The sequence below is a fragment of the Hyperolius riggenbachi genome, chromosome 10 (genome assembly GCF_040937935.1).
Source record: "Hyperolius riggenbachi isolate aHypRig1 chromosome 10, aHypRig1.pri, whole genome shotgun sequence".
Lineage (NCBI taxonomy): Eukaryota > Metazoa > Chordata > Amphibia > Anura > Hyperoliidae > Hyperolius > Hyperolius riggenbachi.
This window is the reverse complement of record NC_090655.1, coordinates 209,933,339-209,951,417: the sequence shown is the minus strand read 5'-3', so window position 1 is coordinate 209,951,417 and position 18,079 is coordinate 209,933,339. Positions and strand designations below refer to the sequence as shown.

General features: G+C 45.3%; 1 protein-coding gene across 1 annotated transcript in view; it reads left to right on the top strand.

Moving 5' to 3' along the window:
- Positions 1-16,676, top strand: part of LOC137536781 (zinc finger protein 658B-like) — a 73,086-nt gene extending 56,410 nt beyond the window's left edge. Inside the window, exons 7-10 of the mRNA XM_068258984.1 lie at positions 4,840-4,959; positions 9,324-9,506; positions 9,593-9,710; positions 13,574-16,676. Coding sequence (XP_068115085.1) covers positions 4,840-4,959; positions 9,324-9,506; positions 9,593-9,710; positions 13,574-15,072 — 1,920 coding nt within the window. The 3' untranslated portion in view covers positions 15,073-16,676. The remainder of the gene's footprint in view (positions 1-4,839; positions 4,960-9,323; positions 9,507-9,592; positions 9,711-13,573) is intronic.
- Positions 16,677-18,079: the final 1,403 nt, after the last annotated feature.

The window sequence follows — 18,079 nt, the reverse complement described above, 5'->3', positions numbered from 1 at the left end:
AATCGCTCTGAAAATCTGCTTCAAAAACCTCTAGCGTTTTGTGGATCTGCTAGAGGTTTTTGGTGTGCACTGGCCCTAAATGAGCAATAAGGAGAGGGTGACTTTGCTGACTAGAGCTGATCAATGAGATGCAATTATTTCTGAGTTCATGCAGTATGATGTACATTTGTATGCAGCTTGGAAATAGACCAATCAAGCCCCACCCAGGTTTAAATTGACTGGTCCATTTTCAAACTGCATGTATTTGCATACAAACTTGCCTAATTCTGCATGAATTCGGAAATAGTTGTATCTCATTAATGATTCTTATTGTTGGACTCCTCCTATAAATGCTTCTTCTCTGACTGTTGGGCTGCATTCAGTGTCTGACTATGTATACTGTAATGGTACATTCACATCAGCGTGTTAAGGTGGCCAGGGCTGTGGAGTCGGTACAAAAATCTTCCGACTCCTCAGTTTATGAAACCACCGACTCCAGGTACCCAAAATGACTCAGACTCCTTAGTCTAATACTTACCAGGGCTGTGGATTTTGTTCAAAAATCATCCGACTTCGACTCCTTAGTTTATGAAATCTCCGACTCCGGGTACCCAAAATTGCTCAGACTCCACAGCCCTGAAGGTGGCCATACATTAGGCGACTTGGCGGCCGATCGACCATCCAAATTGGATGAAAATCGGTACTGCCAAGTGCATGCCAGATCAGGACGGAAATTGGTTGCCTTGTCGATCGTGCATGCTGCAAGATGTTGGGCCAAAGTTGGTTGTTCGGGTGCACGGCGGGAACGGCGCCTAAACCGATTAAACTATCCGCCGCCTCGCCGCTGTTTAATGCAATGTGCCCCATGTAAAGTATACATTACCTGTCCGCTGCCTCTGCTTGTCCCCCGCAGGCGTCCTGGATTCCTCTTCCGCATACTCGCACGCCCCACGTGGTTTCCTGGTAAGGGCGCACTTGTGGCGTTGCACACGCTCGCGCCCTTACTTGGAAACCACGTGGGGTACGTGTATGTGGGGGAAAAGAGGCTGTGGAGAGATAATGTATACACTTTGGCTCCAGGGAGACATTACATTAGGGGAGCACAACAGCAAGGCGGCGCACAGGGCCGATTCCAGATCGATTTCATGCTGAAATTGATTGGGAATCGGCCTGTGGTGTATGGGCAGCTGACAGATAGCTCTCTTTTCAAATTTTATTAGAGAAATAATGTTTCTTGGTCAAATCTGCCCATCATCGCTAGATCTATGAGCATCTTCAGCAGTGTGGTGGTATCTGTTGCCATGTGTGCAGTGTGTTACCACCTCGTAACATGCATGCTAACAGTTACAGGGAAGCATGCATTGTACATACTGGGCGTCACACATTGCACAATGTGACTTCTGTGTTACAATCAAGCTTCTGCAGGCTGTGCAATGCCTCACTGGGAACATGGCCTGCTGTTTCATTGTCAGTCATGCCCGGTACACACAAAGCAATTTCCCAACAGACTGAAGTCGAATAGATAATTTCCGACAAGTCCAATTTATTTTCCCATCACTTCTATACAAAATGATTGGCATCTAGATTGGACCTTTCGAAAATTGAATAGACTGTCAATCTGACGGGAAATTGCATTGTGTGTACCAGGCATAAGATTAGAGGGAAGGTTCAGGGAGGGGATTAAAAAAATAAATTTCCACTTACCTGGGGCTTCCTCCAGCCCGTGGCAGGCAGGAGGTGCCCTCGCCGCCGCTCCGCAGGCTCCCGGTGGTCTCCGGTGCCCGACCCGACCTGGCCAGGCCGGCTGCCAAGTCGGGCTCTTCTGCGCTCCATTTCCTGGCACTTCTGTGTCCCACGCCGGCGCGCTGACGTCATCGGACGTCCGCCGGGCTGTACTGCGCAGGCGCAGTAGTTCTGAGCATGCGCAGTACAGCACGGCGGCCGTCCGATGACGTCAGCGCGCCGGCGTGGGACGCAGAAGTGCCAGGAAATGGAGCGCAGAAGAGCCCGACCTGGCAGCCGGCCTGGCCAGGTCGGGCACCGGAGACCACCGGGAGCCTGCGGAGCGGCGGCGAGGGCACCTCCTGCCTGCCACGGGCTGGAGGAAGCCCCAGGTAAGTGGAAATTTATTATTTTTTTTAATCCCCTCCCTGAACCTTCCCTTTAAGTTTCCAATGCTGCGATTCCCGTCTGTTTTCCTGCACATTTACAGTCAGGAAAAAAAATCAGCAGCATAAAATCGCATCACCAATGCAAATCCCTGTAGATGTGCATGACAGATGCGTTCTCGCCTTACAAGTGCCGGCGTCATTGTGTCTCGCAGACACCTGCCGGCTCAGTGGAAACTCAGCCTTAAAGGGAAGCTCCGGGGTGTAATAAAAAAGATCTACTTACCTGGGGTTTCCTCCAGCCCCTGGCAGCCGTCCTGTGGCATCTACTGCGCATGTGCGCCGCTCGTGACCGCTCTTACGTAGCCTGGAGCGTTCTGCATGCACAACTACTGCACCTGCGCAGAACACTCCAGACCAAAAGAGTGCAATCGGTGCTGGCGCAGAAGATGCCGAACTGGCAGGGTTGGCATCTGCAATGAAGGGGACCCCGGGCCACCGGCTGGAAGCGGAGCTGTGGCGAGGGCACAGAATGGCTGACAGGGGCTGAAGGAGGCCCCAGGCAAGTAAATTTTCTTTTATTATTTTACTCGGACCTTCCCTTTAAGCGGAGTACACACATGACATATAAAAATCTTTGCAAACTGGGGAATTTGTTGCATAGGTTTGAAAGACTGATCAATCTAGAGATTTTGTACACATGCAAAGATCAGTTTATGCAAAACACCCGAAAAATGCATTCATAGTCTACTTCCTTCCTTTTTTCATGCATGTGTGTGCACACAAAATTTACGAAATATCTGCAGATCTCACACACGCCTTGTTTAATGGACAGTCATCTGCAGATCAAATCCACCAGCATTAATCTGAAAGATTGAGAGATAAATATCTTCAGTCTGTAGGTTTGGAGGTCTTTTGTGAACTCTTTTTTTTTTTTTTTTTTTTTTTTTTACGAAGAATATGTGCAGATTATCTTTGATCTTTCATTTTTCAAAGACTCTTTTTTTTTTTTTTTTTAATCTTGTGCTTTAGGTCTGGAACCCACTAGGAATTGCTGCAGCGACTCCTAGGGTGTTTGCGACGGCGATTGCCAGACACTTGGAAGCGCTGTACAGTAACCCATACAGCTCTTCCGATTTGCGATTCACTTTTTTTTTTTTTTTTTTGTGTGTAAAACTTTATTATACTTACCAGGCATCCTTCTTCCGTCCATAGCCCCGCCCCCTAAAGGAAGAGGTCATCGGTGCTTTTCAATGACTAATCAGAGATACGCCTGTGACCTTCCTTTAGGGGCGGGGCTATGGATGGATGAAGGAAATACAGTGACCCTATAAGTATAATAACATGGTGTGTTTTTTTTAAAAAAAAAAGCTAATTGCTCAGCCCCCTAAAATGCTGCATGTCCTGCAATTTGTGATTATCGCTAATCGCAATTGCCAAAAACTCCCTAGTGGGATCCTACCCTCATAGTCTGAGCCCATGACAAGTGAGCAGATTAGCTTTTCTGAGATCACTGGCAGTATATACAGTACTTGTCATGGGTGTGTTCACACATTGCTGCTTGTGAACTCACTACCCATATGGGCATGTTCACATCTCTGCAATGTCACCTATCATCAATCCCTTTATGATCAGAATCTGACCAGAGAGGAATTGGTTTTTACTACACAGTATTTTTTGTCCTGATAGCTTTCATCGAATGAAAATATATATATATATACACGCAACATACACAGTTACTCGTGTGTCACCTTGATTGGGCCCACTGTACCGCGTTCAATGTAATGGCCCCATAGAACCAGCACTACTTATGCGCCGGGATGCGACGCAACGCGGAAAGAGTGAAGGGGTACTTGAGGTCAGTGATTCAAACTACTGAAACAAAAAAAACAGTACTAGAGAGGGCTGAAAAATTGGACTTTGGGTCATTTTCTTCCCACACAGGAAATGGAATGTGCATGTTGCCCGGTTAATGCCCAGCATGCTGTGCGTTACTGCATTGGAGCCTACTGCTGCGTCACGCTCAGTGTGAAAGCCCCGTAGTAGTATCAGTGCATTGCGATGTGATATTATCAGTAGTACATTGGGTTTGGCGCATTGTCAGGATAGTGTTTACAGGGCAATGCATGTGGTTAGTGACAGAAGCAGGCATTGTACTGTATCGTCCAGGGCTGTGGAGTCGGTACAGAAATCTTACGATTCCTCAGCTCATGAAACCTCTGACTCCGGGTACCCAAAATGACTCTGACTCCTTAGTCTAATACTTACCAGGGCTGTGGATCACACAGGGAACCACCTGGAAAGCATAGGAAGAGGTACAGTCCCCATTCAGGGTAATAGCTATTCACACCTTTCTCATAGCAATTGCTAGCTGATTGCAGAGGTACCACAAAATGTGCTGTCTATTTTGTGCAATCTAAAATAAAACTTTAATCCTCTGTTTTCTCTTCAGAATGTACAAATCTTTCGCCATTTACTAGATTTCCATGGAGAGAAAGAAAACAGTTAAATAAAACAAAACCAAAAAAAAAAACCCACCTCATTTGGTGTTTATCTTGAGTGTTGACCAACAATTGCCTACCTTTCCAAGCTGTTTTTAAATACGGTATTTTACCTGATTTGGGGAGCCACTAATTTTTTACTTGTTTCCGCTAATCAATGATGATTTTTAGAATTTACCTTCTAATGTGGGTTTGGTTAGTATTGTGAACTAAGTATAAAATGTAAATTCATATCACCATATCTTTCACAGTCCAGGATCCTATCTCGGGAGCTGCTGCTTGACCTCTACAAGATGGACGAGAACAAAAATGAAATAAATTCAGGGATGCTCCGTCTTGCCTTTGAGATTGTCTATTTGTTGACCGGAGAGGTGAGATATTGTACAGATATGTATACAGTTATGAGATGAAAACCTGTAGCAGCTGGTAAGGTACCTTTTGAGTGCCAGGATGTCCCCCAGCTAGGAACATTTTCTTGGTTCGGAAATTGGAGCTCTTGCATGATATGTCCGTTGTGTAGCAGAATAATTCTGCATGCCAACTCGCTGGCCATACAATTCTATGGGGCTGCAGGCAGATTCGTTATACTATAGGTGGCTATGGGCAATCACTCCTCTGGAAAAAATGAGCAGGTCTTTTTAACAAGTGGCAGCTGATCCTATTTTTAACATTAGGATCCCTTTCCTTGTTACAGCTTATATATCCTTCAGGGCTTGTTTCCACTGTAGCGGTGCGGAATCGCCTGGATTCCACCGCTGAAGAAATCGCATGCGGCTGCGTTTCCGCATGCAGATTTACCCGCGATTTTGCATGCGATTTCGCATGGCAAGGAGCCATGCGAATTTAACCATGTCACTGCCTGTGTTAAGTTCCATTGGCTTTCATGCGAAATCGCATGCGAAATCGCGGGGAAATCCGCATGACAAAGCCGCATGCGATTTCCCTATTGAATACATTAGCGGCGATTCGCCCGCATTCCTGCCGCACGCAAATCTGCACGACCGTCGTGCAGATTTTCCCCGCACCGAAAAACGCCGCCGCACACGTGGAAACAGCCCCATCCACTAACATTAAGTATGCGAATCCGCATGCAGTGCCCGCATGCGGATTCGCTATAGTGGAAACGAGCCCTCGGAGATGCTGCAGTGTAGTTACTTCCTGGTTTGCTGGGAGCACATAAAAGGTTAAATTCCTGTGTTTACACAGTCTAAGGGCTCGTTTCCACTGTTGCGACGCGATTTCGCCGGCATTCCGACGCTTGTAAAAAAACGCATGCGGATGCGTTTCCGCATGCGTTTTTACCCGCGATTTCGCATGGCAGGGTGCCATGCGAAATTAACCATGACACTGCCAGGGCAAAATAAAATTGAAAAAGGTGCGAAATCGCGGGTAAAAACTCATGTAACAAACGCATGCGTTTTTACTATTAAATACATTAGCGGCGATTCGCATGCATTCCACTCGCAGGCGAATTCGTTGGCTCTTTTGTGCGTTTTTTTACCGCTTAAAAAAACGCACCTCAACAACGCTACAGTGGAAACAGGCCCATCCACTTGCATTACATGTGCGAATCTGCATGCGTTGGACGCATGCAGATTCGCGATAGTGGAAACGAGCCCTAAGTGGCACACTGCAGACAGAAATGACATCTTAAATTACAGTGGCTCATTACTAGCAGATAAGGCAGTATTAGACAGGCTTTGATCTTTAAATACACACAGGGTGGGTTTCTCAGTGTTTTCCTTCTCTCCCGTGGAGAGTGTAGGTCCTCCTAATTAGTCCTAAGGGGGTATTCACCTCCCAGAAAATTGGTGTGGCTGATTGCACCAGGGAGGAAAAATTCACCAACCATTCAGTATACCCTGATGTGACTCAGGAGCCACTTTATGGCAAACAATTTTTAACAACTCATTCAGGTTTGTTTGTTTTTATCTTGTCCAGAACGGCTAATGAAAGTCAGTGCAGTGCAAATTCGCAATTCCAATTTTCACTGGATGCAACAGAAGAATAAAAACACAGAAAAAAATGCAGCGTGCTGAAAACATAAACCTGAATTTTGAAAGAAGTGCGATTCATCATTGACTGTGGATGTGCAGCCACCACGATTTCGCGCTTATCCAAAACTCCTGCATACTGTCATTAAGTTACATTAGTTGTGTTATTAAAATATATAGGTAATATAATCTCTTACCCACCCTGTTTTAAAAGAACAGACAAATGTTTGTGATTTCATGGGGGCAGCCATCTTTAGGTTGAAAGGAGGCGACAGGGAGCATGAGACCCAGTTCCAAGTGTCCTGATCACCCCTGCTAGCTGCACGCGCTAGGCTTTAAATCTCAAATTCAAAATGTAAAACAATCAAAACAGCAGAAGGAGAACATCAGAAATCCCATCATGCTTTGCACAGCATCAGGGGAAAAATACTCGGGCAGATTTCTTCTGTGCAGTTAAAAATGAGGCTTGGGTAAGAAAAACTAATTCTGATGCTGTGAAACTTAAAAAAAAAAAAAAAAAACCAAGCCTTTTCAGTGCTGCTGTGTAGATTTTTAGTCTGGAGGTTCACTTTAAGTGTGAACCCTTTCTTAACCTCCCTGGCGGTAAGCCCGAGCTGAGCTCGGGCTATGCCGCGCAGGAGGATTTTTCCGGCTCTATTGGGGCGATTCGCCCCATTCAAAGTGCTGTGCGCGCAGCCAGCACTTTGCTAGCCACGCGCACAGCTTGATCGCCGCCGCTCTGCGGCGAAAGAGGGCCCCCGCCAGAGCCCTGCGCTGCCCGGACCAATGAGTTCCGGGCAGCGCTATGGGCTGGATCGGGTGCGCCTGACGTCAGGACGTCGGCTGACATCCATGACGTCGTCCCGATCGTCGCCATGGCGACAGGAGAAGCCAAACAGGGGAACGCGTTATATACGCGCTCCCCTGTTTGCTATTAGTGCCGGCGACGATCGCACTAGAGGGACACATGCGCCCTCTAGTGGTGTTTCATGTAGCTACCACTCTGGTAGCTTTACATGAAACAAAACAAAAAAATAAAAAAATAAAGGATTTTTGCCCATTTGGCAAAAAAAAAAATTAACCGCCAGGGAGGTTAAAGTGGCCACTAACAATACAACTAGCCGAATAATTGTTTACATTTCATATGAACGATCGGAAATGATCATTTGGGACCACTAATGGACAAAAATCTCCTAACCAATCCGATCGGATTAATGAAATCGATCTAAAAAAGATAAAGTTGGGAGCTAAGGCTGTCTGTATAAACTGATGTGTGGCATATTAGTGTAACCTACAGGTTTCTGATATGGAAATCTGGGCCTAAAGGATGTGGTTGTAAAGGTCTCCTTTATACTGCTGTCATTTGATTTCTGTTCTGGGGAAGCTTTTATTAGTTTTAAGACACCTGAACAAGGAGGGATACGCAGGCTGCTTTATTTCCTGCTGATCGTCTGCTCCTAATATTTTAGCCATTCACCCTGAACAAGCATGCAAATCAGATGTTTGACTAAAGTCTGATGAGATTATCTGAATGCTTGTTTTTAAAGGGACCCTGAGTAGTCAATAAAAATCAAATTGGTACTTACCTGGGGCTTCCTCCAGCCCACTGTAAGCCGCGATGTCCCTCGGCATCCTCCTGACTCCTCTGCTGGTCCTGCTGGCGGCTCCGTTACCGGTGACTTTAGGGCTGGCTGGTGTGACAGTCCTGCGCATGCGTATTTCAGAGTTAGAAAACCGCGCATGCGCAGGACTATCGTGCTGCGTAGCGGCCGGCATGATGCCGCATAGCGTGCCCATCCAGGAAGCCTGAAAGTCGCCGCCAGCGGGACGGGGAGAGTGGGTCAGGAGGACGCCGGGGGACCTTTCGGCCTATGGTGGGCTGGAGGAAGCCCCAGGTAATTACCAATTTCATTTTTGACTGTTCAGGGTCCCTTTTAAGTGTGTGATTCATAAGGTGCCCATACATCAGACTATGTATGGGCAGATCGAATAAGAAACAGATCTCGCTCTGATCAAATCTGATCGGAGAGAGATCTGTTGACTGCCCATACATCACAGGCTAATTCCAGATTCATTTCATGCTAAAATCAATCTGGAATTGACCTTGTGATGATGCACCCGCCGGTCCAATGCTGTCCCCCCTAATGGTCAATGTGCAGTCCCCCCTTCCCCCGGTGCCCAGTGTACTATCCATTACCTGTCTGTGGCTTGTCCGCTGCTGGCTCCAGGCTCCTCTGTCCATACACACCCCACGTGGTTGCTGGAGTAATGTGGCACCTGTGTGACATCATACATGCGCCCACGTGGAAGCAGACAACCACATGGGGTGCGTGTGGATGGAGGACAGCGCCCGGAGCCAGGTAATATGGCTCTGGGCGCTGTCACCTGACCAACCACAACAGCCCGACGTCTCGCAGCATGTGTGACCGATTAATGTGACCAATTTCTGCCTGATAAGAGTCGCATCGTCGATCTGGCATACATTTGGCGGCATTGTTTTTTTATCCGATTTGATTATAATAATCGAATCAGATGGTCGATTAGCTGACGAGTCACCTGATGTATGGTCACCTATACGCTATTGCAGCCAAAGACACCAGCAGAACAACCAGGCAACTGGTCTTGTCTAAAAGGCAATAAATATGACAGCCTCCATATCCTGCTCACTACAGGTGCCATGTAAGCCCCTTCTATTGCTTGATGGATGATTGAGGAGGAAATGTGATGTATTTCTCCTCCAGGACTATATTGTAGTAAAGAAGTCTGAGCATGGAAAATCCAGCAAGGATTCCCCTGACCCTGGAGGATGGAGTGAGGACAAGATCTCCACTGCAGAGCTTCTGTCTGCTTCCTTGGCAGCTACGATAAACTCCGAGAAGATATTAGAAGTCACCAATAAGATGATTGAGATGCTGACGGGAGAGGTGAGCAGTGCTGGGAATTCTGGGATGTTATCCTGTAATGCAAGTGATTGGTCTGGATGTTGGCTGTATCCTTATGTGTGCTTCAGGTTCCTATAAGGTGCCAGGACGTCGCCGTGTATCTCTCCATGGAGGAGTGGCAGTATCTGGAGGGACACAGAGACCTATACAAGGAAGTCATGGTGGACGATGAGGACTACATAGCAGGTAAGGATGTTTTAAAAGGCTACTTCATAATTTTCTACAAACCTATCCCCGTTTAGAGTTAGAGGAGGCTGACACAATGCTGAAGATGCTAAAAACTAGGGCTGGGACGAATCCACAATTTCTTTGAATCTAAATCTAGAAAGGTTCTCGAGGGTGTATGTGCCTTCAGTATAGGTAGCAAGGTATATGTGCCTTCAGTATAGGGGCCTTGAGTACAGGTAGCAGGGTGTATGTGCCTTCAGTATACAATGGTGTGAAAAACGATTTGCCCCCTTCCTGATTTCTTATTCTTTTGCATGTTTGTCACACTTAAATGTTTCTGCTCATCAAAAACCGTTAACTATTAGTCAAAGATAACATAATTGAACTCAAAATGCAGTTTTAAATAATGGTTTTTATTTAGTGAGAAAAAAACCCTCAAAACCTACATGGCCCTGTGTGAAAAAGAAATTGCCCCCTGAACCTAATAACTGGTTGGGCCACCCTTAGCAGCAATAACTGCAATCAAGGGTTTGCGATAACTTGCAACAAGTCTTTTACAGCGCTCTGGAGGAATTTTGGCCCACTCATCTTTGCAGAATTGTTGTAATTCAGCTTTATTTGAGGGTTTTCTAGCATGAACAGCCTTTTTAAGGTCATGCCACAACATCTCAATAGGATTCAGGTCAGAACTTTGACTAGACCACTCCAAAGTCTTCATTTTTGTTTTTCTTCAGCCATTCAGAGGTGGATTTGCTGGTGTGTTTTGGGTCATTGTCCTGCTGCAGCACCCAAGATCGCTTCAGCTTGAGTTGATGAACAGATGGCCAGACATTCTCCTTCAGGATTTTTTGGTAGACAGTAGAATTCATGGTTCCATCTATCACAGCAAGCCTTCCAGGTCCTGAAGCAGCAAAACAACCCCAGACCATCACACTACCACCACCATATTTTACTGTTGGTATGATGTTCTTTTGCTGAAATGCTGTGTTACTTCTACGCCAGATGTAACGGGACGCGCACCTTCCAAACAGTTCAACTTTTGTCTCGTCGGTCCACAAGGTATTTTCCCCAAAGTCTTGGCAATCATTGAGATGTTTTTTTTTAGCAAAATTGAGAGAAGCCTTAATGTTCTTTTTGCTTAAAAGTGGTTTGCGCCTTGGATATCTGCCATGCAGGCCATTTTTGCCCAGTCTCTTTCTTATGGTGGAGTCGTGAACACTGACCTTAATTGAGGCAAGTGAGGCCTGCAGTTCTTTAGATGTTGTCCTGGGGTCTTTTGTGGCCTCTCGGATGAGTTTTCTCTGCGCTCTTGGTGTAATTTTGGTTGGCTGGCAAGGTTCATCACTGTTCCATGTTTTTACCATTTGTGGATAATGGCTCTCACTGTGGTTCGCTGGAGTCCCAAAGCTTTAGAAATGGCTTTATAACATTTACCAGACTGATATATCTCAATTACAGTACTTTTGTTCTCATTTGTTCCTGAATTTCTTTGGATCTTGGCATGATGTCTAGCTTTTGAGGTGCTTTTGGTCTACTTCTGTGTCAGATAGCTCCTATTTAAGTGATTTCTTGATTGAAACAGGTGTGGCAGTAATCAGGCCTGGGGGTGACTACAGAAATTGAACTCAGGTGTGATAAACTACAGTTAAGTTATTTTTTAACAAGGGGGGCAATCACTTTTTCACACAGGACCATGTAGGTTTTGAGTTTTTTTTTCTCACTAAATAATAAAAACCTTCATTTAAAACTGCATTTTGTGTTCAATTATGTTATCTTTGACTAATAGTTAACGTTTTTTGAAGAGCAGAAACATTTAAGTGTGACAAACATGCAAAAGAAGAAGAAATCAGGAAGGGGGCAAATAGTTTTTCACACTACTGTAGGTAGCGGGATATAGGAGCCTCAGTATAGGTAGCCCTGTGTGCTCCCCCAATATTCTAGGGATTTTCGGATTCATCGTCCCAGCCCTATTAAAAACTACCTCTCAATGAGACAGGGCATGAGCCTTCACAGGCTGATTCATAAACCGTTATCATTTACTGTGGGCTCAACTGACGAAGCATCTGCAGTGGCGATTTTATCATTTCCTGTGCTATTTGATCAATTGCATGTGGCTTTTCACTAAGCAGTTTGATCTCATTTTGCTGACTGAAGTGTTAAAATAAAAATAATTCTTAAAATACAAATAAAATTCATAACATAAAGTCCATGTGCTTTATTTTAAAGTCAATTTACAAATGCTATGTAATGTGGTCTTAAAGTGGAACTAAACTCAGAACTTCCTCTCTGCTCTAAAAGTTCAAATACAGCATAGTGACCTTTATGGGAAATAAATGTTCATTACAATTTATGGAAATCCTAAAAAGAGAAAAAAAAAAGTACTTTATTTCACTTTTGTAGAAGGCACTGTAAAGGTAGCCATACTCTGGTCGATTTGCCATCAGATTCGACCAACAGACAGATCCCTATCTGATCGAATCTGATCAGAGAGGGATCGTATGGCTACCTTTACTGCAAACAGATTGTGAACCGATTTCAGCCTGAAACCGTTCACAATCTGTGGTGCTGCCGCCGCTTCCCCCCCATCCCGCATACATTACCTGCTCCGCCGGCACGACTCCCGGGTTTCCGCTCTTCTTCTCCGCTCTGGTCTGCTCTGGTCTCCGGCATGCTTCCCTTCTTCTTGTCTGGGGGAAGTTTAAACAGTAGAGCGCCCTCTACTGTTTAAACTTCCTGCCGGGACAGGAAGAAAGGAAGCATGCCGGAGACGGAGAAGAAGAGCGGAGATACAGGAGTCGCGCCGGCGGAGCAGGTAATGTATGCGGCTCTATTGCGTCGGTCGTCGGGCACTCGAACGCCGCTAGCGATGCGCTCTTTACCCGCGGGCGATCGACGGTTATTTTCCGCACGGCGCGATCGACGGGATCGGACGGAATGGATCGAAATTCGGCGTGTAGCGTGAACGATTGGCATCAGATTCGATCCCAGTGATCGAATCTGCTTTCGAAACGGCGGCAAATCGGACCAGTGTATGGCCAGCTTAAGGGTTAATCAATGTTTATTATATGTAGATCTGTCTTGGCAAAGCTCTCCTGCAGTCTATTCAGTTACTCAAAAAACTAATTAGATACAGTACATTGATGTGCTTAATGCTATTACTACTTATGCCTAGTACACACAATGGGCTCGATTCACAAAGCGGTGCTAACAGTTAGCACCCTGGTGAAAAAACCCTTATCATGCCTAAATTCAGTTGTAGGCGTGATAAGTTTAAGCACCAACTGGGTTAGCACCGCAGTGCACAGCTGATCAAAAGTTTTGCGCTAGCAAAGTCTGGTGCACTTCGCATGGAGTTTAATGGCGCTGCTTTGCGCGTGATCTAAACTTATCACGCCTAAACTGTCTTTTCACCAGCGTAGTGCATTGGTTATTACGCCTAAAGTCTTTTACTGGGTTAGCACCGCTTTGTGAATCAAGCCCAATGAGATTTTCAGGCAGATTTTCTGCCAGATTGATTACTTTCAACAAGTCCAATTTGATTTTGTGATCAATTTTCCATAGAAGTGAATGGAACATCGATCGGAAAATCATTTTCTATTCACTTCTTTGGAAAATTGATCGAAAATGGGTTGGACATGTTGAAAATAATCAGTCTGGCAGGAAATCTGCCTGAAAATCTCATTGTGCGTACTAGACATTACACTAATACTGCTAATACTAAAAGTACTAACAATACTGATATTAACACAACTGCTAACATTACTAATCTTACAATACTGATGTTATTAATACTTATATGAAGAATATTACTAACGACCAATACTACTAATATGCTACTACTAGTACTGCTGCTAACTATCTGCTTACTGCTAACTTTCTAGATGGATCTTCCAATAGAATTTCTTCAGACAAAGGTCGCATAGTCGTCTGTGAAGATGAAAGGAAATATTCTTCTCTAATCTCAGCTAAGTCAAAGTCCCGTTCTAAGAGGAAACCAGCAGGCGGGGGTGATAAACGGCCAGTTAATGGCTCTAAGTATGTGCAGCGTAAAGCGAAAGCCACAAAGGGATGGCGTCAGTGTGATGTAGATTCCATTGGCAATAACGTCTATACGGAACATGAGCTCCCTTCCCGTGCACCAGTCAGATATGTTGATCAAATGCAACAAACTACATCCGGTACTGCAGTTGAAATCTATAAGAAAGACCAAACTTCAAATACTACAGAAGAAGACAAAGACACACATTCCAATCAACGCAAAAAAACTTCACTTATCAAGTGTGATAAATGTTGTAGAGAGTTTGAAAGAAAATCTGCATTTATTGCTCACTATAAAACACATTCTGCCCCCAGCAGTTATCAGTGTGCAGAGTGTGGAAGAGGGTTTTCTAATCGGTACAAATTAGCTGTCCATAGCAGAATGCACACAGGAGAGAAAAAATTTACCTGTTCAGAATGCAAAAAGTCTTTTGCTTGCCAATCCTACCTCAGCAAACACCAAAGAATCCACACTGGGCACAGGCCTTATACCTGCAGAGAGTGTGGCAGGAGGTTTTTTGGCAGCACCCACCTGGCGAGACACATGAGACTTCACACTGGCGAAAAGCCGTTCTCTTGCAACGAATGTGGCAGGAGGTTCACCGACAAGATATGTGCTGTTGCCCATCGGCTAGTTCACACAGGGGAAAAGCCGTTTTCTTGTTCAGAGTGTGGGAAACGATTTTCCAGCAAAAGCTCCTGTGCCGCCCACCAGCGTACTCACACAGGAGAGCGTCCATTTCCATGCTCGGAGTGTGGTCGCTGTTTCTCTAGTAGAGGCCATCTTCGAATACACCAGAGCATACATGTTGGGAAGAAGCCCTATTTGTGCTCTGAGTGTGGGAAATCCTTTTCAAGGAAAGCCCACCTCGTTAATCACCAACGTACGCACACAGGTGAGCAGCCGTTTTCCTGTCAGCAATGCCAACGGCGATTCACCAACAAGGTCAATCTGAACATTCACATGCGTTTGCACACAGGAGAAAAGCCATTTTCTTGCAGTGAATGCGACAAAAGGTTTGTCTTAAAAGCCCAACTCCTTGTTCATGAGAGATCTCATACGGGGGAAAAACCCTTTGCCTGCACAGACTGTTCTAAATGTTTCCTCAGTAAATCGCACTTGAAGGTACATCTGCGGATTCATACTGGAGAGAAGCCATATTCCTGTGTACAATGTGGCAAGTGCTTTGGTCGGGGACACCATCTTAATTTACACCTAAAGACTCACTCTAAGGCTAAGGCTCCGGCTCCAGTATTCACCTGTAAGAATTGTGGGAAGAACTTAAAGAGCAAGGGTTTCCTGAACAGACACATGAAAATTCATGATAGATCGGGAAGTTGAAGGTCCTATCAAATGTATTATTTTGTCAAAGTCCACTTTCAGTGCAATACCTGCTCTAGAATATTCACACCCTTTTGCTCAATGGTTTTTAATAGTTTGGTTTGGGTTGAGGGTCAACTTGTATATAGATATCTGATCATTGTCACCCAGTTAAAGCAAACCTGAATGCGTAGTATGGATAATGAATACATCATTAGTAGCAAAGAAGTCTAAATATTTTGTTTTATATAGTTTTGTTTTTTTTTCTTTTTTTCTTTAAATAACATTGCATCATACTATCAGGGTCTATTTCCACTACACACGGATTCTGGATGCAAAAAAACGGGACTCCAATGGGCCTGTTTCCTATGGGCCTGATTTTTCTGATGCAGATTTCCCATAGGCATTCATTGGAGTCAGTTTTCTGCACCCAGAATCCGCATGTAGTGGAAACAGGCCCTCATAGTTGAAGTTTTAAAACCACACACTGTCTTTTATAAAACAAAGCAGAAATAATGACCCATTGACCAGTGGCGTAGCTAAGGAGCTGTGGGCCCCGATGCAAGTTTTACAATGGGGCCCCCCCAAGCACTCTATACATAACAATTGATACGGCACACCAAAACCTGGCAATGGCAACTACAGTGTCAGAGGTGCAAGAAGGGGATGGGGAACAGTTTGTTAATGATCCCTACTATTCAAATTATCTATAGAAGTGATTATTATGAGCACAGGACCAATAGAGAGCTAAAACTGTAATTGAGGGAGGGCCCTTCGGGGCCCCTTTGGCCCAAGGGCCCCGATGCGGTGGCTACCTCTGCACCCCCTATTGCTACGCCCCTGCCATTGCCCCAGAAAACAGGACTGTAGTCACCTAAGTTGGTCAAGCTCAGAATAGCTCTTTGCATAGATAACTTCTTCCTGTACTGGAAAAACACTGAGACTCTCTTCTTTGCTACTCGTGTTCTATTTCTTAGTTGTACTACTACTACACATACAATTCATTATCTAATTTAGTTTATATTCGCTTCAGATTTGCTTTAAAATGTTCATGGTCTCTTAAAAGCTTTTCTTATTATCTTGACATAAAATCCTTGTCCAGCCACCACCATCAGCCTGTTCTGGTGAGTCTTTCCAGGAGCTGTACACATACATAGGCTGGGCGGCTGTACACATACATAGGCTGGGCAGCTGTACACATACATAGGCTGGGCGGCTGTATACATACATAGGCTGGGCGGCTGTACACATACACAGGTTGGGCGGCTGTACACCTACATAGGCCGGGCGGCTGTACACCTACATAGGCCGGGCGGCTGTACACCTACATAGGCCGAGCGGCTGTACACCTACATAGGCAGGGCGGCTGTACACCTACATAGGCAGGGCGGCTGTACGCCTACGTAGGCAGGGCGGCTGTACGCCTACGTAGGCCGGGGGCGGCTGTACGCCTACGTAGGCCGGGGGCGGCTGTACGCCTACGTAGGCTGGGCAGAAGAAAGTAATAAAGGCCAATGTTGGTGGCAACAAGTGTCTGGCATATACAGCTTACCTCTGGCTTCATGTAAGACATTCCTACTACTGTTCTGTTTCCTTTTCACAGATCAATAAAGCAACTAATTGAATTATTGATAAACAAGCAAATTTTTTTTTAAGAAGCTTAATGTGTAAATGCACTTTATATTCTACATTTATGAACTAGATTTGTTTTTCAATGAAATCGGGGGTAACTCCTTTTTTTATGAGTTACTTGATTTATTTTGTCATGCAAGTCTTGTTGGATTGAGTTTAAAGGAGAACTGAAGTGAGAGAGCTATAAAGGCTGACATATTTGCCTTTTAAACAATGCACATTGCCTGGCTGTCTTGCTCATCCCTTGCCTCTGATACTGTATTTTTAGCCATAAACCCTGAACAAGCATGCAGTGTCTGACAAGATTATCCGCATGCTTATTTCAGGCATGTGATTGTCACTATTGCAGCAAAAGATGAGCAGGACAGCCAGGTAACTGGTATTGTGTAAAAGGAAAGAATTATGGCAACCTTCATATCCCTCTCATGTTAGGTGTCCTTTAAGTGATTGGCAGTACAGTGAAGTAGCCATGTTTACAATAAATCAGTCCAAGCAGTAAGCTGCATAATTGCCTGTGTTTTTTTTTGTTTTTTGTTTTTTTTAAGCTTGATATCTATAATCTTTCCTAGATTTCTATATTTCTGTAAGATATTTCTTGGTTGGGAATAAATTTGAAATTCTTTCCTAAGAGATTACTTTGGAGAAAAGATGCTTTTTCTTGCCTAACTTTTTTGGACATTGCGAATGCAACATTGCAATTGCTAAAGCAACGTGCCCAGCCGCTGAGCCACAGACACTAGCCTCATGTGTCCCTGTCCAAGCGAGTGAGCAGCAATGCTGGAGGCTGCTGGTGATAGGCGCTGATGGTCTATGGATGGGACCATGGCTCCCATTGGGGCCAGTCACTGCACTGACTGCTAGTTAGTGAGTGCAGTGATTGGCCCCAATGATGGAGCTGTGGTCCCGTCCATAGACCATCGGCACCTATTACCAGCAGGCTCCAGCTTTGCTGCTCACTCGATTGGACAGGGGCACGTGACGCTAGCGTCAGTGGTTGGACACGCTGCTTTGGCTGGATATTAAGAAGGGATGGGGTTTGGACATTGAGAGAATCTGATGAGTGGAAGCCCTGTCAGTGAGCAGCCTTCTCTACAGCTCCACTGGCAGGGCCACTGTCTTCAGTTATGTTCACCACTACCCCAAGCCATGATCGCCATCGCCTCCATCCATAAACTTCACTGGCACATTCCGTCCATCCAGAGGGCTGGAAGCAGCATGGTGGCCTCTCAGCCCCTGACTCTTGTAATCCCTAGAGCAGACTTAATTCAGCTAAGGGTGCCACACACATCAAATGTTGAGCTTTTAGCAGAGGGGATACAGGGGGAGGGGGGTATATACAGAGGAGATAGTGTGTGTGTGTGTGACAGTTGGCTACATACAGAGGGGATAGTCTGTG